The following is a 25230-nucleotide window of genomic DNA, read 5'->3' on the forward strand; positions in this document are numbered from 1 at the left end:
GGAATATTTTCCCGATTCCTCTGACTGAATAAGGATTTGTGCGAATAAGGTCTTCATGCTTCAGCTTACTCTGCCATACTCATAATGGACTCAATAGAAATTACATATTGTTCTTGTTCTTGATGTGCTGCTCTTCAATGCACAACCTGTTTGTTTTGTACATTCTGGTTCAATAAAATTTTGTTTAAAAAAACATCTCCCTATTTTTGTCACTTGATTTAGTCCTTGTGGGTTCAAGACTATTTCGCCGGCTTGGTCTCTGCTTGTTTTTCTCGTTTCCGCTTTGCCCTTTTTGCAATTAAATCCAGACTACCCACGCCTGTCCCTGTCCTTTACTTACGTCCAGTAAGCAGCTTAAAATGTGGTGTCTGTACACGGATTTCTCAAAAAACTGTGGGATTCCCTCCCTGGGAAAAAGTGGGGAAATGCTGTCCCCCCGCTCCTATACAGACGTAATCAACTATGCTGTATGTGTAGCACGTTGTATATATATGGGGTTTTTTCACAAACGAATTTAATCACTGCATAATTATGAAAACTGTGAAATTTACACATGAAAACTCTCTCTCTCTTGTCTCGGTTGACACAGCGCAGGCTGTAGGTGGCGGTACAGCTGCGAAAACTAGCAATAGCTCTCTCTCATAGAGAGAGTGAGAACTGTTAAACGACCCTCTCCAGTCGGCCAAGCGGGCTTTAAGTCTTTTAGATATAATCCAGGGCTATGTGTGAAGACTTACATTCTTTTATTATTCGGGGTATAAGGCCCATATTTCGCTCTGCTGTCGTTCTTGACTGATGTATAGGGCAGCTAGCTAGCTTAGCTACGCAAACGTTCACTAGCCTGCAGCGCGAGAGCCCCTGTGTTCACCGTTATTTATTCGTTAAAATTTGTGTGTAAAGTCGTTTTGCTTCGGAATGAGTGGGTGTGAGACTGTGGACTCTCTCCCCGCGGTCAGTACCGAAGGGGAGCGGTCTGGTGGAGGAGAGAGGAGCAGCGAAGCGGTATTCTTTGAGACGGAGGATCCCGGAGAAGAGAGCGACGCCGCGGATCCGCGGGAGAGCGCCGCGAGTCCGGCAGAACACACGGAGGACGATCCGCTGGGCGGAGAGAACCCGCCCAAACAGTGTGTCTACGACGGCTGCACGGAGACCACCAAACAGGTGGCCAAGCAGAGAAAACCGTGGATGTGCAAAAAACACCGTAACAAAATGTACAAGGACAAATACAAGAAGAAGAAAAGCGACCAGGCCCTGTCCTCCGGCAAATTGGAGGTACATAGTCTTGTCTGATTTTTCACATGGCTTGCACTGTAAATGTCCATTTTAAAATGTCCTTATACTTTTACACGCGGTGTATAAATCATCTGGTGTCAAAAGCAGGCCTGTTTTATGTTTATAATTGTGTTGACATTTGTAGACAACTAAATTTGCATGAAGATTCGCATATTGCTGACAGTTGTGTAGTTTGACACACATTTTAATAATCTTCATATACAATAATTGATTAAGAAATGGGGAAGCTGGTACAGCCACCCGGGTGTCTATAAGGTCACAATTCCCAATGTCAAATCTCCATCAGAGAGGTAAAAAGCTTGTTTATAGAATGTGTATGTGTACGAAAAGTGGCAGCCCTTTAAAGATGTGGTGTAGAGAACTCTGCGGGTATTGACACTGAATGATTGTAGATCATTTATTCTGTTGGCAACGTTGCTAAATTTGTATTCATTTTTCGCAAGCCAAATATTAATAATAATAAATAAAATAGGCCATTATGGGAAGGACAGATCAAATTATGTCAATATAATTGAAAACAAAAGTTAAAAATGGAAAAAAATTGATAGATTTAGAGGAAAGGTCAATATTGAGTGAAAAGGTGGTTAAAAAAAACACATGAATTCCCCAGTAATCTGAATTTTTCTATCTTTTATTTTAGCTTTTTTAGCTATCTTAAACAGAAGAACCAACTTCAGATTCCAAACATATCCTGTCTCTCAGACTGCACTTGAGAGAGAGTAAATCATGTACATTTTTGGTGAACTATTTATTTTAATTTCCTCATTCTGACTTTGAACAATGAAGTCATTAATGACAATAAACAGGTGTAATTATGAAGGATAGCAATTTAAATTGCCCTTAAAGTCCCCTCCAGTTTAAATCAAGTGATTAATTCGTTAGCATGTCTGTGTTGTTGTTCACATGCTGGAAGATGTATCATGTGGGAAATAAGCAGTCAGCTCCATGGCTAAGTAATTTGGCTTTTATACTACAGTGTTCCAAGGACAGTCTCAAACAGGTGAATTCAGACAGCCAGGCTTTCTTATGTTACAAATATAATGTAAGCAGTGGATAGGGGCAGGGAATTATAGCATATGCAGGGATTATTCTGCACATACTGAATGGAGGCGAGGTGTAGGGTTACATTAAAGCCATTTTAATGCATAAGGGGATTTCTTTCCTAGAAAATAATAGCTTATTATGTAATTCTGATAAACAGAGATGAGTTTAAGGGGATTAATTATTGATGGGAGGGAGACTTTCAATGATAAAACATAGTGTATTGATACCTAAACTTGGTTTATTGATATTTAAGTATTGGTTAGATGTTAGAAGGTCCTTGGGATGAATTTTGTCTTCTTTGTTTACAGGAGGGCTCAGAGGAGAGGCCCGTTTCTGTGACTAAACAGCGTCTTGGCACCATGGGTGACCGTCCTGCAAGACCCTCCCTTATAGAACAAGTGTTAAACCAAAAGAGACTGGTGAGTTGGTTATCATTAGAAATGTTGTCAGCATGGATTATGCCATTATATGTAGATTACCTGGAAGAATGTTTCTGTGGCTATGTTATTGCATTATAAGTGTGTGACTATTCATTTTAGGTGTTTCCAATATACATATTGCATTTGCATTATTTGCTAATAAAAGGAAATTTGGAAAAAATCCTTATCAATTAGCTACTGAAATTATTGCACATAAAAACTAGTTATCATTTTGAAAGTTTTTCAAAATACAGAGCGGCTTTCTGTGTCCTTCTAATGCAGGGGTAGTTAACTAAAATTCATTAAGGGCCAGAGAGAGAATTTTTTCTCAAGCCAAGGTCAGGAACATAATGCAATTAACTTGCATTATGATCAATGCCATATCCTGTACATGAAAATATCTTTATCGTTATAGCATCGTTTTATGTAGTTAACAATTGTATGTCAAATCAAATTATACTTTCGCTTACATTTAAATATATTTCAGCAAAACTTAAAATTGAATTGAATGTATTTATTGTCATTGTATCAGTACAATGAAATTGAAAAAAATGCAATTCTTTCTTAATGTGCAAAGATTAACACAGACATTGGACATTTTACACTAAACACTTATATAACACTAAACAAAATAAAAAAAAAACATTTATAAATCAGTGCACTGTTCATCCTCATTCAGCAGTTGTGCATTGTTAAGTGCAATTACGGCTCTAGCAATAAAAACACATTTTTAGTCTGCTTGTTCTTGCCCAGACCTGTAACGTCTGCCAGAGGGTAGCAGCACCAGGATGGATTGTCCGGGATGGGATTTGTCCCTAAGAATATTCTGTGCCTTCCTGAGGCAACAAGTACTATATGAGTCCTCCAGGGAAGGGAGAGGGCAGCCAATAATCCTCTGAGCTATGATGATGACCCTCTGGAGCATTTTCCTCTCTGCTTTTGTGCAGCTGGAAAACCACACACACATACAGTAGGTCAGAATGCTCTCAATAGAGCAGCGATATAAGGATACCAGGAGTTATAAATAATTATAAATAACAAATATTCTTTAAAAAAAATTTAAATTTTAAAAAAAATTTAAATTTTAAAAATTTTTCTTTCTCATTTCATGTAAAATTTACAAATAAAACAATGATTTGGGAAAATAATCATATTGAAAATAAAGTCCTTAATGACTTGTCTTGAAGTTGCAGTTTACTTCTATTCCATAACCAGCAATCTTGATTGGCTCTTGTTGCTGAAGGGCAGGACTTCATACATTAACAGCAAGCTGATTTGCTTTTTATGATAAAGGATTGGTCTTTATTGGTAAACAGAATCCATGTTCATGGTTATGAGAAATTCAACCAGTAATGGTTCCCTTATTTTCAATGTTTCTTGTTTTACCTCACACAACACTGTTGTCCGGAATGTGTCCCAAAAGGACTTTTATCATGTCCCTTGGACTATTTTTATTGGTCCCAGAAGGGGTTAAGTGTCCATGGAGTCCTGACATAATATTTTCTTTGAGCTCTTCCCCTGGAAAAAAAAGCCAAAATTACCAACTTTTCTTTTGCATAGCACAGCAGTCATCCGATAATGTTTGTCCCATCTGGATTCAGATATTTGTGATTTTCCATGTTTTTGTTTTTGTTTTTTTGAAAAAAATAAAAAAGGCTAAGCACCACTTAATAAACCTCCATGAATGTTTCACATTATTTTAGTTACTGACATATATAAGTATGAATTTAAATGAAAATAGCATGCTTAAATTGCTTTAAAACTGACAATTTTATTAAATTGACGAAAAACCCGAGCTCGCTAAGGAAATTCTTGAACGCAACCGTGACGACACTGGTGGACAACAGCTGAACAACGCTGTGGTAAAACATTATGACTGACTGTTATGACAGTATCTAGCGACAGCTAAATAACCAACATGATTCATGACAATAGCCTAGCAATAAGCTAAACTCAAATTTAGAGTTATCGTTATTCTTGTAAATGTGATCGAAGTCAAACTCGAATTCATCCGACACTATAAATCGCCGTAATGCAACTACGTAGCCGAGTATAATCTGAGCCACCAAGATTAGCAAGTCAAGCTAACGTTAACTAAAACAGGCGAAGTAAGTGTACTTACCCTGTTTACCTCCATGTTACAGAGGCTCTTGAACACCATTCGTTGGTGTCCTTACATGCCCATATTGTTGGAAAAGCGCCAGTGAAATGAGCTACAGATAACGGAGTGAGGGGATGGTCCTTTCCAAAGTGCCTGTTTAAAGTTGACAAATTTAGTCAATTTTCTGGATATTTTGGGATCTTTGGGCCTTTTGTGCACAGATGTCCCACTGTACATTGAATTATTGAAGCCAAAAACAACACCTTTTCGTCATTTTGCATTAAATTAAGTGCAACTTCTAGAGTTGTTGTCCACCATCTACGTCACATGCAACTATTAGATTTTCCGAACACCATTTCGGGGTGTGGGGGGACCAATGGTCTTTTAAACATTATTCCTTAAATTAGTAAGAAATAACATGTTTTCTGGCTATCAATAAACACAAGTTAGGAACTCAAATTCTATTTTTATTAATAAAATAATAAAATTTATTTGTTTTACACTTTCATATAGCTGGTGCTTAGCCTTTCAGTGGCAGTTCTGGGGCGATGATGCCAGTCAGACACCATTAGTGGGAAGGATGGGCAGGGGGTACTGCAGAGCTCTTCAGAAATTATAATTAAAAAAAATTTAAATTTATCCAGATTTAACAATTATAATTATAATGGTAGTTATTTATTTATGTTTGTATTCAATTATATTTGTTTTATTAATGATATTAGAGTGAACATTATTTTTATTTAATTTATTTGCATTTCTACCGGCATAATTTGTTCCCGAGCCTGAAAAATTTATTCCCACCTGGAACCTAAGAAAAGGAGGTTTTTCGGTGCGAACAGTGATGTCAACCATAGGCATTTCAAGCTAAAGAAACTTACACAGAACTCCAAACTAGGCATCGTTTGCATGTGTATTTCTTATATTACTATCATCTCCACCTGCTGTAAACAATGGGTAAACCCTGATATTCCTGATCTAATCTATGGCTTTTGGTGATGATGCTAAATTGATGTACCCTTGATTCCCATCAAAACTGGTGGAAACCTGAGGCGGTTCACTGCATAGCACCAAGGTTCTAGCTGGTTCAAGATAGTTATTTTGGAGGAAAAGGACTATGCTAATCCTCTGTGCTCTGGGAGCTGTGCAGTGTCCAATCATCAACACTGAAGGGTCATCGCTGAGTTCACCCAGAATTAAATTAAAGATTCATAAAGGTCTTCATATGTTAAGACATCCTTCCACTCTGTAATAACCCTGCAGATGTTGTAAAGCCTTACCATTTCATTTTGTGTGGTATTTTTAGAGCATTCTCAGGCCAGTTCAACTAATGCATCAGTTTTAGAATGGAATGATTGGTAAAAACCTGTTACTCAAGCTGTCAATTATTCTTAACTGTGTGTGAGAGCTTTTGACATTTTCAACTTGTAAACGTCCTTAAATTGGAGTTTCAGTAAAAACAAAAAAAATAATAATAATTGAACTGTACCCACTAGTAACTGCATGCTCTGAATAATAACAAAAAGCTAGATTTAGAGCAGGAGTCATGAATACCTAGTTCCTAATGGATTGATCATAAAAACTCACTGTGCTTTTCATTCACCATTCACAGTTACCTTGTCTCTATGAAGCAGGTACAGGGTTCACATTAATGCCGAGCTAAAATGTTATTTACTGTTGTATGTCGTGGCAGTAATGTGTCATGTAATTTACAGTAAATAAAATGACATGCCCAGCACCCCCTGCCTTCCCTCAGACTGTAAAAAATGCCAGGGGATGTCATCAGGTCTACGGATAGGAAGGGAATGGCAAGGTTGGAAACTACTGGTCTGTGGCATTTGCAGTTACAAATTAGTTTAAATGCATTGTAAACAAAATAAAATCATTTGTATGCTTTTAATATAATTGAATATTAATATGATCTCCTCGTTAATGCTAATCTATGGTTTCTAGTCTTTGTTGAGGAGTCCAGAGGTCATCAGCTTCCTGCAGCAACAGCAGCGTCTGCTGACCACGCAGACTCGGACTCAAAATCAGCAGGACTACTGACTTCTGCCTGTAGCTGACTCATGTCGCTGATTATATTACAAGGGAGTTACAAACATTTTATAAAGAACATATTCAGTTTAACCAAGACATTGTGGGTTAAGTGTTACACTGGAACAACACCATTTTTTGAGCTATTTAAGACTGAACACTCCATGAAAGAACTGAAACAGCCAAGTCATTTTGACCCACTGCAGTTATCCTGATGATCATTTGTGGCAGATCTGTTGCTTCTAAAAATAGCTTTAAAGTAACCGTCGATCTTCTATATTTAATTTAATTAATTTTTTTTAAAGGAACTCTTTTTATTGTTTTGTATTTTCATTTTAAATGAAAATGAAGGGGAATTTAAGGGGAAAATATACTAAACCAGTAGTGTTAAATAGGCCAGTAAATCAGCTATTTTATAAAAAATTTGCCCTCAAGGACAGTTTCACTATTTCTGGGGTTTATGACATTTCAGATGTTATAAGGAAAAAGGAAAACAATCTCTGTTCAGGAAACCACATGTACGTGTTAACTGTACACCAATAATCTTAACACTACTGCTTTTGGACTGTACTATTTAAAACCAACCTGAATTAATGACTTTCAGTTCATTTGATAACCCCATGAGTACAATTGGTAGTATTTAATTTTTTTCTGAAAAGTATTTGCCCCTGTGCCATACCGTGTTGCGATTTTGTTTTATTTTACTGAAAGTTATCTAAATGTCATAATGTTTTATATGGATACGGAAAACCAAGTAAACCTGAGTGAGATTTGAGTAGATAATCTTATGCATCTCGATGGTTTAATTTTAGATTTCCAGTGTTGCTTTGCAGTTAAGAAGATGAGAGTAATTGCTTATATATATAGGTCTCAAGAAAAACGCGCACACGATTAACAGTTCCTGTAACAGTTTTGTATTTCAAAATGTGACACATGACAACGAGATCATTGTAACATTTCTACTACTGAAGCACTGCCTTTCTATTTTTTCTTTGACAGTCTAATTGTATGTTGCTGTCTGAATTGTACAGAACATTTAAGGAGTGTGGAATAGTGATCTTGATATAAAAAAAAAACAAAAAGGTCTTCCCAGCATTTATTTTTTTATAAACACTCTGCTGTATTAAAAAAATTTTAATGAAAAAACAGTGTTAATTCTTTTCAATAATTCTGCAAATATTCATTCATTCATTCATTCATTCATTCATTCACTATCTGTAACTGCTTATCCAGTTCAGGGTCGCGGTGGGTCCGGAACCCACCCTAAATCACTGGGTACAAGGCAGGAACATACCCTGGAGGGGACGCCTTTCCTTCTCAGGGCAACACACGCACACATTCACTCACATGCTCACACCTATGTACACTTTTGAGTTGCACCAACCAACGTGTGTTTTTTGACCATGGGAGGAAACTGGAGCACCCGTAGTTTAATTATGCAAATATTCTACATGTAAAAAACTTTATCCTGTTTGTGTGAAATTTCTTGTGGCTTATGGTGATAGAGTCCAAATAATTTTAATGGCTTTTAAATGCTAACCCATATAAATTTTTTACATTAAATATTTAACTGTATATTGCCTAATTCCTGAAAGATTGTTTAAAGGGCACATATTCTAACCCTTTTCCACAGGACAGTTCCATGGGGTCTTAAAACAACTGTGACATGCTTAGGTCAAGATAACGGGGACCAACAACACAGTAGTACTTACCTTAACAGATCTTTTCAGAATGACCAGTTCCTGCACCTGTTTTTTTAAAAGAGAATGAGCCACAGCTGACTAAAGTGCAGGAGTCCAGGGATAAGGGGTATTTTTTGCTTGGTTCTCATATGTGCCATTTTAATCTTATTGTTGGATGCTGGTTGTGTTTGTTTTGCTCCTTTTAAACGCATGCTTTTAACTGTGGTCTTTTAAGCACCTTTGAGAAAGCCACAGTAAATACAAAGTTCAAATCAGTTTTACAGAACATTGCCCAAATTTTATGCTGCCAGCCCTCTCATACAGCGTCCAGGCGATAATTTTCCAGAGAATTCACAGTGAATTAATGCTCAGCCTCCTGCACACCCTACACAGGTGCTGCCCCATTCCTAAACCCAAACACAACATTTCATATGGTGAGAACTCGTTTGACACAGAAAATCTCTGGCTGTACCCTACGCTAATCCTTTAGATGTTTTCATTATTTAATATGTGAAAATGTCAATATGAAAATGGGTCTAGTGGTGTGTTTGAAGATACTCAGGTGAGGAGGCAGAGGGTGAAGGGAGGTTGGTAGGTGCTCTAGATCCTAAAATTGAATGTGCCGATGCACTACAATGTTGTTTGCAATGGATGTTTCCTTAACTTATCCCCTTTAAGATAAAGTCTAAGCCTAAAATTAGAGGAACAAAAACTCACAAGACACCTTGTGTGTTCATTCTTAGTTTTGGATAGAAAATAAAATGGCTGTATTTTGTATGAACATGGTTCCTTTTAACATTCTATAAAGAGTATTTTCTCTGAAGTGCACATATAACAATAGTCACATAAACAAGTCATATTTAATGACTTCATATGTCTGACTGAATTACACAGAACTATAGAAAAATTAGGGGAATTTCTTTTTAGAATTACACTACACATCCAAAAGTTTATAGACACCCACTCGCCCAGCATTTCTTCTGAAAATCTTTGATATCCTTAAGATGTTTGTTCCTGCAGTAAAGCCTTTATAACTTCGGGAAGATTTTAGACAAGATTGCAGAACACTGATGTAAAAAATGTATTTCATTCAGCCATATAAACACAGGTATGGAGGACTAAAAATGACATAAATATTAACAAATAAATGTATACATAAATACATTTATACATTAAGAAAGAAAAAAACAACATTTTTGTCATAAAAAGGGAACAGTTTAAATACATGTTTAAAATTTATCTATACATTCCCATATATTAAACTTTCTTAGGGATTTATTTATTGGTGTACTTTTTATTTATATATTTCCACATTTCTGCACCTGTGTGTTAATTGAGTGGGGGTCCTGACCTCACTCTAAAGCATGATTGGTCAGTTTGGTGAACTAGACAGAAGCAACTGAACAACTCTATCTTGTCATGACCAAGGCTAGCTATGCTACAGGATGTAGCAGTTTTGCGACTAGCCTCCCCCTCAAAGCCATTGCCAAGTTAATCGTAAGATAGCATACCTAGCCTTGGCCATGATAAGCCTTGGTCATTAAAATACACCAATAAATAATTAAAGTATACAGAAAAAGCCCAAATAAATGTTCATTCACTCATTCATTGTTTTTAACCGCATATCCAGATCAGGGGCGCGGTGGGTCCTGAGCCTACCCGGAATGACTGGGTGTGGGGTGAGGGCACAAACAAATGCTGATATATGGAAATGTAAAGATAAATGAAAAACATTTATTTTAAGTGTGCCCTTTTTCATGACAAATGTTTTTATTTTTTTATGTATACATTTATTTATATATACATTTGTGTATTTATACTTATGTCATTTTTATTCCTCCATAGTCAGGTACTGATGTTGAGCAATTATTTCTGGATCACAAATGCAACTCCAGCACATCCTGTATGTATTAGATGGTGCTCAGAATATTGTTTCCCGGCTTAACAACTAACATTTGAGGCTTTATACCCCGCTATCTGACACCATGACTTGCACTGGGCATGATTCTTTGGTTCATTTGTGGCTGCTCCATAGCAGTCCCATTCCGTTGGCAGCAATGTTCTGTGGAGTTTCTGAAGTGGATGCATCATAAACTAACAGAGATCCCTCATGAGAATGGGGTGTCTACAAACTTTTTACACATCTTTTACCTCTAACAATTTACCATAAAGCTCTACTAAAATGAGATTGGGATTTGGATAGTGCTGCTTCCTGTGCTGATCCTTTGGATGTGCTATGGGTTAGAGAGCGTATTATATACTGTTAAGACACAGATGAGATGGGGTTGTGTGGAGAGCCCATTTGGGTCAGAACTTTGTCAAGCCACTGCAGAGGACCATGTAGGTGTATCTCTATCCAGCAGGGGGTGCTGGTGACGTCCTGACGGTGGTACTCTGCTCCCCAACCCTGAGGAAGAAACAAAAATGTGTTTGCCATCAATGTTGGGTGACCAGACGTCCTCTTTTCACCAGTCCTCTTTTTGGGACCTAAAATGTGTCCAGCCATGATTTCTGAATTGCCATATATATTTCCAGGATTTAGCTCTCTGCAGTCTTTCCTCTATCCCAATTCTTGAGATAAGCCCTAAACCCTTTCTTTATGCACGCACTTTGATCACGTTGTTGTTGATGTACACAAGGGGCTTCAATGTTCAAGGGGTCGGGGAGATGGGAGCAGAATTTAGACACACTTCCTTTGCTCGCCTTCATGTTTACATCACTATGGCTTTAGCACAATTTAGTGGATTTTTTAGCTGAGCTTTGCTCAGCATTACAGTGCATTCAGAGCCTCGAGCAGAAATGTGTAGAATGTTGCCAAGTTCATATATATCATAATTTCTTCTTCATGTTTGGAAGTGTTTCTGTGGCCCACAAGCCTTTCATTTTCTGCTCTATATTTTACAAAACTGAACAGAATTCTTCTGTTCCTATAATGACTAAAATTCATGGACACATCTGACTGTGATCTGATCTTGTTAGTTCTCATGATCATTCATCTTTGGTGTAAACGAGTTGCTTGAATGTCATTCCAATGCAGTGTTTCAGTTTTGTAATTTTGTGAACAGAAAAAGGGCTTTCTATGATAATAAACTGACAAAAGTTTTTTCTTATTGTTGTTTATTTATGGCCAAACGTTGAATGGAATGGAATCTGGCCACAAAGGCATTTGTTTAGTTGTCTTGTTAAAGAGTATGTTTTTCGGTATTAAAGTTCAACAACATGGTTATGGGTGCATTTGTTAATTTTTACACAGAACCCTGCCTGCTCCAACCAATCCTACCCCAAGTGTCCTCTTTTTTGAAAACCAAAATGTGGTCACAAAATATGTGACAGTGACATGTCTCCTGGGAGTATATGCATTATATAGTAACATATATATGCATTAGTTTTCTGTGTCAGGTGAGGAATGTTATATCATATTTCCAAGAGCTCAGTCAAATAAACGTAACTGGAGAACTGCAGTGAGATTTGCCAGAATGGCAGTCTGCTCTTAGCTTGCCAAGGATTAGGATATCTGTGCTTTATATTTGCATACCAACACACTTAAGGCATTTGGACGTCCTCCTACTAACTCGACTGTCTCCTTTGCTGGCTAGGAACACTGTAATGGAAAAACAAGGTCAGAGGCCCAGTAACCTTTATCTTCACTAATTTGGAAATAATAACCAGTTGTTTAGAGTTGTTTGAAAATGAAAAAGTCGTAATGGTTTGAGCTTTATAAAATGCGATGAAATGTTTATGGTCATCTGCTCATCCAGCATTTCTTCTAAAATTGCTGCACAAACAGTTTTTACTCTTTTGGAAACACTTTAGACTGGATGGAATTTTGGTGTGAGTTTCTGATTCAAACATGAGAACATTAACAAAATAAAGTGTAAATTTTGTAAAAAAGCCATGCCATCTCATCCCAAATGTATTTGATGGCGCTCCATCACTCCAGAGAATGCCGTTTCACCTCTCCACAGCCCAGTAGTGTGGGGATTTATACACCTCTAGCCCACACTTGGCACAGAGAATGGTGACATCAAGCTCAAGTGCAATTGCTCCAGGTCATCTTGTTCCATTTCATTTTGTTTCTATGAAGCTCACACAAAGTGTGATGAACAAATTAACATCTCATTCCACAATGGATGGACTAAACGGATGCTTGGAATTGTGCATGGTGACTTCAACTTTTGTTCATGTAGTGTACCATTTTTAAACTCCTGGGGATTTGAGTAAACCTATAAAGTTGTCTGTGAAAATACATCCTATTACCTTCACAAAGCTCATTCTGATGGTGCACATCTTGGTAAGTTCATAGACCACCTCAAAGCCATGGTTGACTGACTGGGACAGTAACTGTGCAAACAGCTGGTTGTTGAAGATCTTGAGGCTGCAACCACTGGGGATTTTGCAAACTGTGGTAGCATGAAAGCCATGCTGGTAGTTGCAGTTCCGGCTCTGGACGAAAATACTGCTGTCACTCAGACACTCAGCATACACCTCGCCACCCACGTAGTAAAGGTGCACCCCTGCTGGGACATTAAACAGGCCAGTTGATTCAGGATTTCAAAGCATTGCTTTGTTTCAGTTAACAGATATATCTCAGACAACAGATCAAAACACTAAATGTTTTGACTTCTGAACAAGCATTCTTAGAAGTTTCTTGTAAATATATATCCAAGAAGATCTAAATGATCACACTGGCTAGATTTTACAGGCAGGTTTCTTCTGGTTTTTCACATCACTCATTTTTTTTGTTTATGAACAGCAAAACATCTCAACCAACCTGACATTTTAAAATTTTAGACTGCTTCCAGTCTAAAGTTGACTTCCAGACTGCTTCAAGTAGCAAGTCACTTCCGATAGCGATCAAATTCAACTTTGATTTAAATATATCACAGCCTAGAATCTAAATTGTCACATTTTATATTTTTCACATATTCATATATTTATTATTATTATGTTTTTTCATAACATATTATCAACTTAAAAGTTCAACACATTTTGTACATCTATATAGGCCTGTTATCATAGCCATATTTTGCCGTCGATACATTATGCTATAATTGCAATGAACCATAAAATTGTCATATTAAGACTGATATAATTTATATAAAAATAATATATTCATTCTTTCATTCAATCATTGTCTGTATAAGCTTATCCTGTTCAGGGTTGCGGTGGGTTCGGAGTCTACCCGGAATCACTAGGCACAAGGCGGGGACACACTGGGGGTGGGGTGCGCCAGTGCGGACACGGGGAGAACTCCTTACAGGCCGTCACCCGGAGTGGGGTTACAACCCACAACCACAGGTATTTAATATTTCTTTACATATATATTTATTCCAAAATAATGCAACACAGAATGTTCTTATGCACTATGTGCTTGAATCCTAGAAAATAAAATAAAACCATTGTTTTTACAATGTAACACCTCCACAACAAAGAGTCAGTGACCTTCTAAAATATTGGTGATGTTTAATCCTATTTAATTACTGAAGTAGTGCTCATATATTTTACACTAAACCAATAATGCAATTGTGACAGGCATACATCAATAACAATATCACATTTTATAAATAATGTCTAAAAATAAAACTTGTATTCATCACATTATAAAGTACTGATCTTTTAAGGTGTTATGACTTAACAGTGCTGTCATACAGAATTGTGATTGCAGTAACAAAGTTCAAAGAGGAAAAGATCTAATAGTAAGAATATATATACTTCTAAAAAAAACAAGAAATGAGACTGTAAATCTAAGAGATTTAAGCACTTTTTCAAGTTGCTATTTACAAACTCAACTTTGTCTCATCACTTGCCAAGTGGAAACCTTAATAACATCCATTTTTCAGCCATGCTGCTCTGGTTTATGTCACTTTCCACAAAGGGGCTCTCAGGCATGAGTATAGGATACAAACTTGGCACACTTTCATATCAGCCACGTGTGTGTGTGTGTCTCCAGTGACTGCTAAAACACATGGCATAATTTACTTTTCCCCCCTATTAAGGCACTATGCAAGCATAATCAGACAGCAGGACAAAAGCTAACATTTGGCAAGTGTGGACTTCCCCTGTCTTTCTGAGAGCTATAAGCACAGTGTCTACAGGCTACTGCTCACTGGCGCCACACACACATGCATAAAGGCAGGCCATTGTTTTTCCCCCTGTGGTCACTGAATTAACATTGCGGTGGAACATCATTATTGGGAGCCTAAATTCTGCCTGTGCACAAAAATGTGTCAAAAACAACTTTCTAAACTGAAAATCGGCAGAAATGACAAACAGGAAACCATAAACCAGACCATGTCATTCATTTTGTTGTCCAGCAGTTTGGATACTTCTCCTATTTTAATTCACTAATATATATTTTACATTCTCCAATCGTTGCTACCTTTACATTACAAAACACATTTTGTGCAATACAAATATTTTCATTCAGGTATTCTGAATCCTGAGTATTCAGGATTTTCTACAGTTATCATTCTATGTTAATGTTTCAGAGAACAAAATCTGCTTTTCACCAGATCACATAATAGTAACCACCTTTTGGAAACAAGTTTCATTACTTTATACTGCATGAATGCTTGTCTCTATTAAGTGTAACGTTATTTGCTTTTCTATTGACATAAACATGCTTAATGCCCAGAGAAATAGTCTGTATCTCTTTGAATTGCCATAAGGTTAAGACACCTGAAGGAGAACATTAAAGGCCAGTTGTGTAGGGCTGGTCCAGAATTTTTGGTTAATCTGTTATTCTTTTGTTGGGTAGATGTTTGGTTTTTAATTTTGAGATTTGAATATCTGTAGATGTTTTGGATAACTGTAGGCTACTGTTAAAGTCAATTCTCCACTCAGCCAGTATTCATGCTCTTCAGCAGGTAAAACAGTACTGTGCAGACAAAATCCCCCCTCTTATCCTGTATTCAGGCTTGTCAACATTGAAATACTTGTATGAATAAAGCCTAAAATATCCTAAAATGCTAAAACAATTTTCTTACAACAAAGCGTAGCAATGCCGCAGTTCATCTGGTCAGTTTTGTACCTAGATTTAGATCCCTAAAGCTCTCGTTAACTCGTGCATACTCTGTGCTGTAAGTTGGCACACTGTGCATGGGTTAGTGCAGTGGTTCCCAAACTTTTTCTGCTGTGCCCACCTTTTGTAAATGAGAATTTTTCTGTGCCCCCACTTTCACCCACCAGGCCCCCTCCACCCCATATTGACACACGTATCTTTTACTTCCAAGCTCCACTGGAATTTATACCTTCATTCAAAACTGCAACTACTCATAGAAAAAAAAGTGATTGTGCTTAACATATTTGCTCTTAATTGCTTCCCTGCACAAAAATTGAAGTTATGTAATAACATAATTTTGGGAGTAGGACCACGCCCAAACTTCTCTCAGCCCTATATATAACCAGCAAATTCACGTCATTTCCGCGTTAAACAAACCTGCTTCATTTAGTTCAGGAGACAAATCTCGATTCGACTGCTTCACTACGTCAGCTTGCTCCTCCACGCTGGGTCGTTCCTGCTGGTCCCCGTATTTGGAGCCTTGTTCGGCCATTATCAAACCCACCGAGCCTCCTGTTTTAAAACTTGCTCCCACCTCCACCCCGTCTCCACCCTTTTCTCATATTCATTTATCCAACGGGGGGTCTGGCTTCATACACATTCATAAGCCACCCTGAACTCCTCCCCAAATACTTCTGAGTTCACCTCCCCATTTCAGCCTCTACGGGTGTGGTCCGTATAAAATAAATTATAAAGAGAAAAAGCCGAAAACCTGCACATTTACTATGCAAATTTCTTGTTTTCTGCTGCACGTTTACTTCTCACAAACTTTCAACTTTTGCTAGCTAATATATATATATATATGCGCGCTGGTAACACAATTACAGATATCAAAACCTCAGTAAATCTAAAAAAATGCAGTCCCAAGGCTATGTGAATTGGTCCTGTAAATTTGTCTGCCAGTGAAAGAGGGCTATCTGTTACAAATGTTCACTACATTTTCTCAGTGAGGTTTGAGAATATTATGTTGATTTTTGGGAAGCCTTTTTTTGTCATATTTCTATTTAATCTATTTTTAATGCTCTGCATAATCCCCAACTTTAGTATTATAGAAAAAAAATTCAGTATATCAAACTGTGTTCCCAGGGGCTTTACCTGGAATCATATGGAGTGATGCCAACCAGAAGGACTGAGGCAGACTATAATTTAATAAAAAAGTATAATTTCAATGACATAAAATGTATGTTTTCATGGTCAATTAAACTTTTTTTCAGTGTTTGGCCATTTTTGTAACTTAAATTATGGCTTATAGTGACAAATATTTAGACCCTGGACCAAACTAATGACCCCTATTATAAACGACTGACTCACCTTTGCCTATGTGCCTGCGGGTGTGCTCGATAGTGGAGTTGCGGTTGACGTTGGAGAGCAGTCCCAGGCAGAAGCGGTTTTTGTTGTTGGACGGGTCTGTGAAGCCATCCACTAGGATGCTCCGGGATAAAGCATGGAAAGTCTCACCCACTCTGTTATTGAGCTCATAATAAGCCACAGAACACCAGTGCTCTGGCTCTTCATAGCAAACTGGCCTCAGATCTGAACACACATTACACACATGAAACAGAAGAAATCTAATTGTCTTTTGAAAAAAAAAAAAATATATATATATATATATCTGGCAACAGGTCAGTGACATGACTGGGTTTAAAAAGATCATCTAAGAGAGGATTAAAATTGGGAGAAATTCACCACACTGTGGAAGACTGTGCATGGTCAAGATAAACATTTCTCTACTTAAAATACCCAAGAACTTGGTGATTTAATCATCTATGGTACATAATATCATTAATGGTTTCATTAAGTCTCTTGTCAAAACCACTTTCCTCAATCTCCATAACATTTCTTATCTTCGCCTCAAGCACACCATAACTGATGCAGAAACTCTTGTCTGCATTCATATCATCATGACTGGACTAATGCAACTCCCTTTTGACTGGCATCCCAGACAAAACCATCCATTCCCCTTCATTATGTACAAAATTCAGCTGCCAGGGTATTATCACAGGCCAAAAATCCACTCATATTACACCAATCCTGTTTCAAGGCCCAAAACCAAAATTGAATGACTTTGATTTTCGGGTCCTGCATTAAAACAGACATGTTTCTGTAATAGAAATCACTCCTTTTTATGTGAACACAGTTCATCCCTGCATCCACAAATGCAAATTAAAACTCAAAAAAGAAAAAAAGGAACCATATATAAACAGGATTCAGCCATCTTCACCAGGCCCAAGATACTGAGTTGAAGTGTAAAAGAAATTACGGATGCCATGTCCTCTGGGCTATAAAGGTGAGGGACCAGCAGGCTTGTTGTAAGTGCACAATTAAAAAAAAGCCAGTGTGTTAATGGCACGGGGGACTTGTAGGTCTGTGAATGTACCATTACATGCATACAGAATTTGAAACAATAGGCTGCCACTGAGACAACATATTGTGGAAAATTGTGCTTTTTTCAGTATATAAGCCAATCCACTTTCTACATGGATTACACCAACACTAAACTAAACATTAAACTAGTCCAGACTTGTCACACACTGAAAAACAATTGGTGCATTATGAAATGAAAAACATTATAATGGAGACCCCTATCTGTTGAACAACAGAAATCCTAAAAAGCAAGAATGAGAAAAAATTTCTCTTTCAAAATTACAGCAAATAGTCTGCTCAGGCACCAAAGGGTGTTGTTAAATTAAAGACAGACCTGTTGTAAACCTGCCCCTGTCCAAACTTTTTTGGAATGTGTTACTGGCATTAAATTCAAAATGAGCAAATATTTTTCAAATAGATATTTCAGTTTCAACATTGTAAAATATTGTCAAGTAAATTTAGCTTACATTCTGCACAACTTCTATGGAAATTGGGTGTGTAAAATTAGAATATTGTGTAACACTTAAGGAAGGGTTTGTTAATTAGCTGAAGATGAGTTGAACACAAACTTGCATCCTGGGCTACTCCAGGATTCAGATACTGATGTAGACAGTGGCTTGTGTACCTCTGTGTGGAGCAGACAAGGTGAGCTTAATGGGATTGGAGGGTTCTGTTGGTTTCACATCCTCTGGAGGGCTGGTTTCCATCATGCTATATGGTGGAGGTGGGGTCTCTGCTGTTAATATTTAGAAAAGATAAAGAATAATAGCTGTGGCATTATGTGGCAGGGATATATTTAAAAATAAAACCACTGCAGTGTAAAACATGAATATTACAATGAAGTGACACAATAATGATTTATTAATAATTTACTAATATACTGATATATACTACAAAAAATGGCATTATTATGCTGTTGATACTGTATTCTGAACATACCTGAACATGCATGTTTGCAATGTCTACTAATGTAACTTTATATCATAAGCAAATCTGTACATCCTCATTATTAAACCAAATCTAAGGTAATTTTCCTTCATTTTAAAATATGACATGATGGAGGTTGGGTGGCATGGTGGAGCAGCAGGTAGTGTCGCAATCCAGGGACCTGGAGGGTGTGGGTTCAAGTCCCACTCCAGGTGACTGTGAGGAGTTTGGTGTGTTTGCCCCGTGTCTGCGTGGGTTTCCTTCGTAGGCTCCAGTTTCCTCCCACGGTCCAAAAACACACAATGGCAGGTGGATTGGTGACTCAAAAGTGTCCATAGGTGTGAGTGAATGTGTGTATGTGTGTTGCCCTGTGAAGGACTGGTGCCACCTCCAGGGTGTGTTCCTGACTTGCGCTCAGTGATTCCGGGTAGACTCCGGTCCCACTGTGACCCTGAACTGAATAAGCGGTTACAGACGAATGAATGAATGAATGAATGAATGATGGAGATTTAGGGGTTAACAAACAACTAACAAATTATTATCAATGCAAGATATTAGAATAATATTGTTTAAAAATATCAGCACCAGAGAGATGACTAGATTTGACCAATATTTCAATGTAAAATTTGGTGAAACATGTATTAGATATGTATTAGATGTATACGTATTGTTCAATGTCTGGTCAGAAACTGGCTACTGCATTTCTGACTCTCTAAAATAAATGTTATGTTTATATGATTATAAACCAGGGGATCTTGTCACAATTTTTACATTTTATAAACGATTAAGTAATCACATTAGCATATATGTACTGGATATCAGCATCAACCCAAAATGACTCCCTACTGATTAAAACTGGACACACAGTCAACTGTACCTGTGATATGGTAAGGGCTGGCAGGGTCAGAACTGCTGCTGGGAGAGCTGGGATAGCTGTGTGCAGTGGAAGACTGCAGAGAGCTGGATGGAGAAGAGGTGAATGAACTGCAGGGCATCGGGGGGAAGGAATCTGGAAAAGTGGCATTCTGCGGCATAAGTGGCTCATTATGTAGAGAAGCATTGCGGAACTTGGCCAGTAAGCTGTGCTGAGGGTTAAACTCACTGTGACGAGGCACCAGGACTGGAGGTAATACTGAGGAATGAGAATGAGAAAGAGAGAGAGAGGGAGTTAGTATTTTAAATTTACATGAAATAATAAAGTAGCTCATTAGTCAGCTCCAGATTCAGCACAGATTGCCCTGTGATGGATTTGCACCATAACCCTGAATAGGACTTAGTGGATATGGAAAATGAATGAATGGATAAATATAATGAGGTAATAAGCTCTAACTCAAAATATTATGACTAAAAAAGCCTAGCAATAAATATACAATAAATAAAATGTTTATAAATATTTTGATAATCATGTGAATACCTTCATTAATCAAATGATTTCATATCTGTGATGGGACAAGAAGCCTACACACAGTGCATTTAACAATGCTTTATATATGTATGCACGTAATTAAAAGTAATTGGTACTGCACTTTGGAACCTTTTGAATTTACAACAGAGTAGTAAAGAATACTGCAGTCTATTAGTATAGCACACTGCACCATTTTAGTGTATCTTGCAATCTATTACAATTGTGTGTAACAGCTTATCACTATTGCATATTGCAGTATATTAGTATTACATTTTGAAGTCATTTCTTATTTTTATTAATTCAAATAAAAATAGCCTGTTAGTACTCCATATTCCAGCCTGTTATTGTTACACACTGCACTTTAATGTATTGCATTCCTTATCAGGATGTGCATCCTTACCTGGAGTCTCCACACGGCGGTAATGGTAAGGGTTCACGCATATATCTTTTTGCTTGGAGCCGAAAGGAAACTCACAGCAGTCCAGGGCTTTCAGTTCATGGTGAGACTGCAGGTCTGGCCAGCGCCACACACGGCAGTAGATGACATGAGGGAGGCCCTTCCTGTGTGACACCTGCAGCCTCCCGTCCAGGGATCGAGGGATGGTCACACATTTGCTGGGCTGACCAGGACAGCTCAGAGCCTTCTCCAGCTCCTCCATTGCCCCTTTCTTTTTCTTCAGCTTCTTTACCAGTGAGTCTACTGCCTTCTCTGCCCACTTCTCCTCCTCATCCCCTTGCTTCCAGCCCAGCAGGCGCTTCACAGCCGGACTGGTGAAGGAGAACAGTGATGTGATGGACGTGGTGGAGTGCATCTGGCAACGAACACCACAAATCTCAGAGGGAATCAGAGCAGGATGAGCTGGACTGTCTACTACTGAAGAGGAAAAGGGGCATCCGCTTCTTTCCTCTCAGCCAATATCCAGCTGTAACTTGACTTTTTTTGGGAAGCGCAGAGTCTGGACATTATTCCCTTCACCTGCTTTAAAAACAGAACATAGCAGCATGTTAAGAGGAGAAGATAAAACTGAAAGTGCTCGATTACAAAAAAGGGTGGACACTGTTTGCCCTGCAATAATCTATGCCTATCTTTTGAGGAATAATGGTTCAGAGAAAACTGACCTAAGCAGCTCTGAACATTTTCTTGGGATGGAATCAAATACCCTACTCCTCATTACACTGACACCTCATGAGACTTCAGCATTACTCAAAGACTTCCGCTCTCACTGCCATACACTTGATATTTATTCTCTCCTGTTATTGAAACTAATCCGACCTGCAGAAATGTAGCACCACAATGGTAATCTACTTACAGTATTATGTCCTTTCAGCGGTCTTTTGTCAGTACCCAAATTCAGATTAGTTACTGCTTGTGGTAGATTGTTTAGTGTTATGGCACTCAAGCTCTGGAATTCGTTACTGCCAAGTCTTCATCCCTGCTCTTCATTTTCTGCTTTTAAATCTCTGCTAAAAGCCTACAGCTTCTCTCAGTACTTCTGAACTCCTCTGCAGGTATAAGGTGTCTTCCTTCTTCTCATTTAAAGGAACCTTGGTATTAGAAAGGTGCTATATAAATGTAACATTATTATTGTTTTTATTATTATTATTATTATGTCCAGTTCAGTTCATCTGTGCTTAACTGTTCAGAGATTTTGAGCGCTGTTACAGTGCACTCTTTGGAAATACTGCTTGATCTGAAAATAATGAGGGACTTTCCTTCTTCAGTACACCTGTCACACAGCTCATAACAAAGCCCTTGAAAAAAAAAGAAGGTACAGTTTCCTGAATAATAACATCAGCACATGTAATTTCCTGTCATTTAAAATACATGTGTATGGCCAGCTGTTTTATTGTCAAATGTTTGTTTAGAGATGTGGTACTACATTCTCTGAAGTGATGCAGCTCCTTCCATTACATTTGCAATGCACTTGAGTAATATTTTTGATTTAGAATTAATTATCATAAGCACCTGACCCCACTAATGCACTTATAAATTAATACACACAATCCATGCAAAAATCTTACAACACAGAGTCTCTTAATCTTCCCAAATTAATAAATACTGTAATAAAGGTAGACAAACAACCTAAGGACACCTTAAATTCCAGAAGAAATTTTAAATGAACAGGTGTTCAAAACCTTGGACCACATGGTGTATGTCAGATATTTCATACCAACCAAATACCTCTAAATGAAAAGCAAGAAGTAACTACAGTGCATGCCAATCAGTCAATTCACTATAATATTCTGCACATTTTATCCATTTTAACAGCTTCACTGACCATACAGGTGCAGTTTGTAGTTCTTTAATTCTAGTCTGTAGTCCATCACTTACTTTGCATACTTTGTTAGCCCCCTTCCTCCCTGTTACTCAATATTCAGAACCCTACAGTGCTGGTATTATTTGAGCATGAATTATTCTAAGGTAGTTGTGGTAGTGTGTGTGTGTGTGTGTGTGTGTTCTGTTGGTGCGAGTGGATTAGACACAGAAGTGCTACTGGAGTTTTTAACCTCTGTTTCCATTTATTTATTGTCCAATCCATCAGACACACCTACATTTCAGGTCCACTATGTAGATGTAAATTCAGAGATAGCAGCACAAGTTCCTGCACAGTTTTTGTGTTTAAATACTCCAGAAGCTCTGCTGTGTATGATCCATATATACCATCACGACACACACTAACACACCTCAAGCATGTCATTGTCACTTCAGAGCTGAGAATAATTCACTACCCAAAACATACCTGCATTTTCATGGATATTTCGGGGTCCTGACCTTTGAAGATCAGGATAAAAAGGGGCTAACAAAATATGCAGAGCATCAGATGGACTACAGTCTGTAATTGTAAAACAGCAAAGTGCTCCTTTATGGTCAGTGGGGCTGATTTAAAAAAGGCAAAATCGGTAAAATATTATAGTCTGTGATTTTTCCAATTTTATTTCTTTTTTAGCCACGTTTTTATAATAAGACAATTGAGGTGAAAGAAAGAAAGATTCAAAGAAAGAACAATAAAGCGGGCTAATAAAGGGAGTTCAACTTTCCGTCCTCTCAGGCAGTGGCTCCTTATGAAAGTGGCGTCTGCGAGTCTGAGAGCTCCGATAGGCTTAATCACCTCATACACAAGAACACATTAATTTCCCGCTCAGTGCTACACAAGCTTTCCACAGAAAATCGCTTTTAATCTTTTTTTTTTACTAAAATAAGAACAGTTTCAAGGTGTGTACTTTCAGAAACGGATTTACTGAATGCAAAAGCATCTTACAGCGTTGTTAGCTAATGCGGCATCGTCAACGGTGTCTTGAAAAACAATGTAACTGGTTTTACACGCCTCCGCTGGTAAGTTCATGAAAAAAGCAACAAGTTCACCGAGATACAGACGTAAAATGTGGAAATATGAACTGGCTACATGCGAAAACGGTCACCTCACATCTCCCTATTAAAAGGGCGAATCCACCCAAAAATTTGGTATAATTACATTACACCTGTGAGGATTAAAGAGTCTTTCAGCATGCGATATGCTCCATAAAGGAGAATACACCGAGTCAGAATTCTTTACTCAGTGTAACAGGAACCACGTTGGTCAATACATCCCCAAAGATATTATATATATATATATATATCAATATGATTATTTTTAAGAACGTATATGATGCGTGCTGATACACTTATATATATATATATATATATATTATTTTTTTGTTACATAAAGAACTGAATTATGTCGTTTATATCTCTACCGCTTTAAGCAAAACTTTTTTAAAACCGAATTTCCTTTAATACTTACTTTATAGGTAGGCTACATATTAAGCTTCTTTACTTGTTAACTTTCTATAACTATCTGTACGTTATGAGAATAGATCACAGTAATATATAAGGATGCCTGTGAAAACGCGGTATGCCTTACCTTCCCTGTGTGGTGGAGCACTATTTTTCAGTGTGCGCAGACTGTCTCTGATTGGAGGTGTTGCGCGTGTTTGGACTCCACGGCGGCAGCGCGGCGTCAGTCAGACTGGAGCCGCAGCGCCGCACACTAATATCCATCCGCGCCGCTGGAACTCTTCCCAATTCAACGGAGAACACCACAGCAGAGAGAGAGAGAGAGAGAGAGAGAGAGAGACGTGCTAGTTTTACTGCACACCTTGATTAGCATTCTGAAAATATCGGCCGAACATACCATAATCTTCTCACAGTATATATTTCATGTCTGTTTTCTTGTAGTGTTTTACATAAACATAATAAGCAGTACACACGTTCTGTCTGCAGAAGTAGCAGTTTATGTAAACTCAAAATGACACATTAACGTATGTTTTTTTTTTTTTTTGACAGGGCTCAAACGTCCTGAAGTGAACAAATGGCGCTACACCTGCCAGATTTCTCTTTATCTTAAAAATAAATTAAACACTACACTGAATATTTTTATATAGGATAATGATATGTTGACTGTATGATTGAAGAGAACAGGGGCAGTGTATGTAGTTTTCTTTTCATATACGTCTTCCTCTTAAAACCGTTTTCCTCATTTTAAACGGTACAGGCGCCAGAATTTAACGCCGCTGTGTTGAAGGAATTTTTCTGGGCTTCTTCAATAAGTTCGCCAGGTAACGTGTAACATTCTCAGAGTTTCAGAATGATTTCATGTTGATAACGTTACATTCACATCTCTTTCTCGAATAAAAAACACACCCAATCGGCTTGTGTAAAAACCCCGGCCCGAATCATCCATTTGGCGGCGTGCCAAACGTTTTATCGATGGATCTATTTCCAGCATGGTCTTCATTGCGGAAGAATACGTTTCGATTTGGTGCGCGCGGTGACCGGTCTAGTTAATGACGCAAGCCTGGATGGCGACAGAGAGTCTAGAAGTTTGACATTTTCACAGTCAACTGCAGGAGAACTGAGCAGA

The 25230-nt window shown here is 37.9% G+C and overlaps 2 protein-coding genes across 5 annotated transcripts; one reads left to right on the plus strand and one right to left on the minus strand.

The window, feature by feature from the left end:
- The first annotated feature begins 592 nt into the window (after window positions 1–592).
- rfxap (regulatory factor X-associated protein) lies at window positions 593–10410 on the plus strand. Its single transcript, XM_066650521.1, has 3 exons — window positions 593–1272; window positions 2646–2756; window positions 6808–10410. The coding sequence occupies exons 1-3, from the start codon at window positions 916–918 to the stop codon at window positions 6901–6903; spliced, it is 564 nt and encodes a 187-aa protein (XP_066506618.1). The 5' UTR covers window positions 593–915; the 3' UTR covers window positions 6904–10410.
- smad9 (SMAD family member 9) lies at window positions 10410–24356 on the minus strand. Of its 4 annotated transcripts, XM_066650519.1 has the most exons (8): window positions 24232–24262; window positions 20730–21308; window positions 20027–20056; window positions 19802–19933; window positions 18623–18733; window positions 16945–17166; window positions 12831–13087; window positions 10410–10980 (listed from the first exon to the last, which is right to left on the minus strand). In XM_066650519.1, the coding sequence occupies exons 2-8, from the start codon at window positions 21139–21141 to the stop codon at window positions 10837–10839; spliced, it is 1308 nt and encodes a 435-aa protein (XP_066506616.1). In that variant the 5' UTR covers window positions 21142–21308; window positions 24232–24262; the 3' UTR covers window positions 10410–10836. The 4 variants fall into 4 exon arrangements, with proteins under 4 accessions (XP_066506616.1, XP_066506614.1, XP_066506615.1 ...); XM_066650517.1 differs by having other exon boundaries at window positions 19802–20056; window positions 20730–21305; window positions 24232–24356; XM_066650518.1 differs by having other exon boundaries at window positions 18623–18730; window positions 19802–20056.
- Window positions 24357–25230: the final 874 nt, after the last annotated feature.

Source organism: Hoplias malabaricus, chromosome 18 (assembly GCF_029633855.1).
Source record: "Hoplias malabaricus isolate fHopMal1 chromosome 18, fHopMal1.hap1, whole genome shotgun sequence".
Taxonomy (NCBI): domain Eukaryota; kingdom Metazoa; phylum Chordata; class Actinopteri; order Characiformes; family Erythrinidae; genus Hoplias; species Hoplias malabaricus.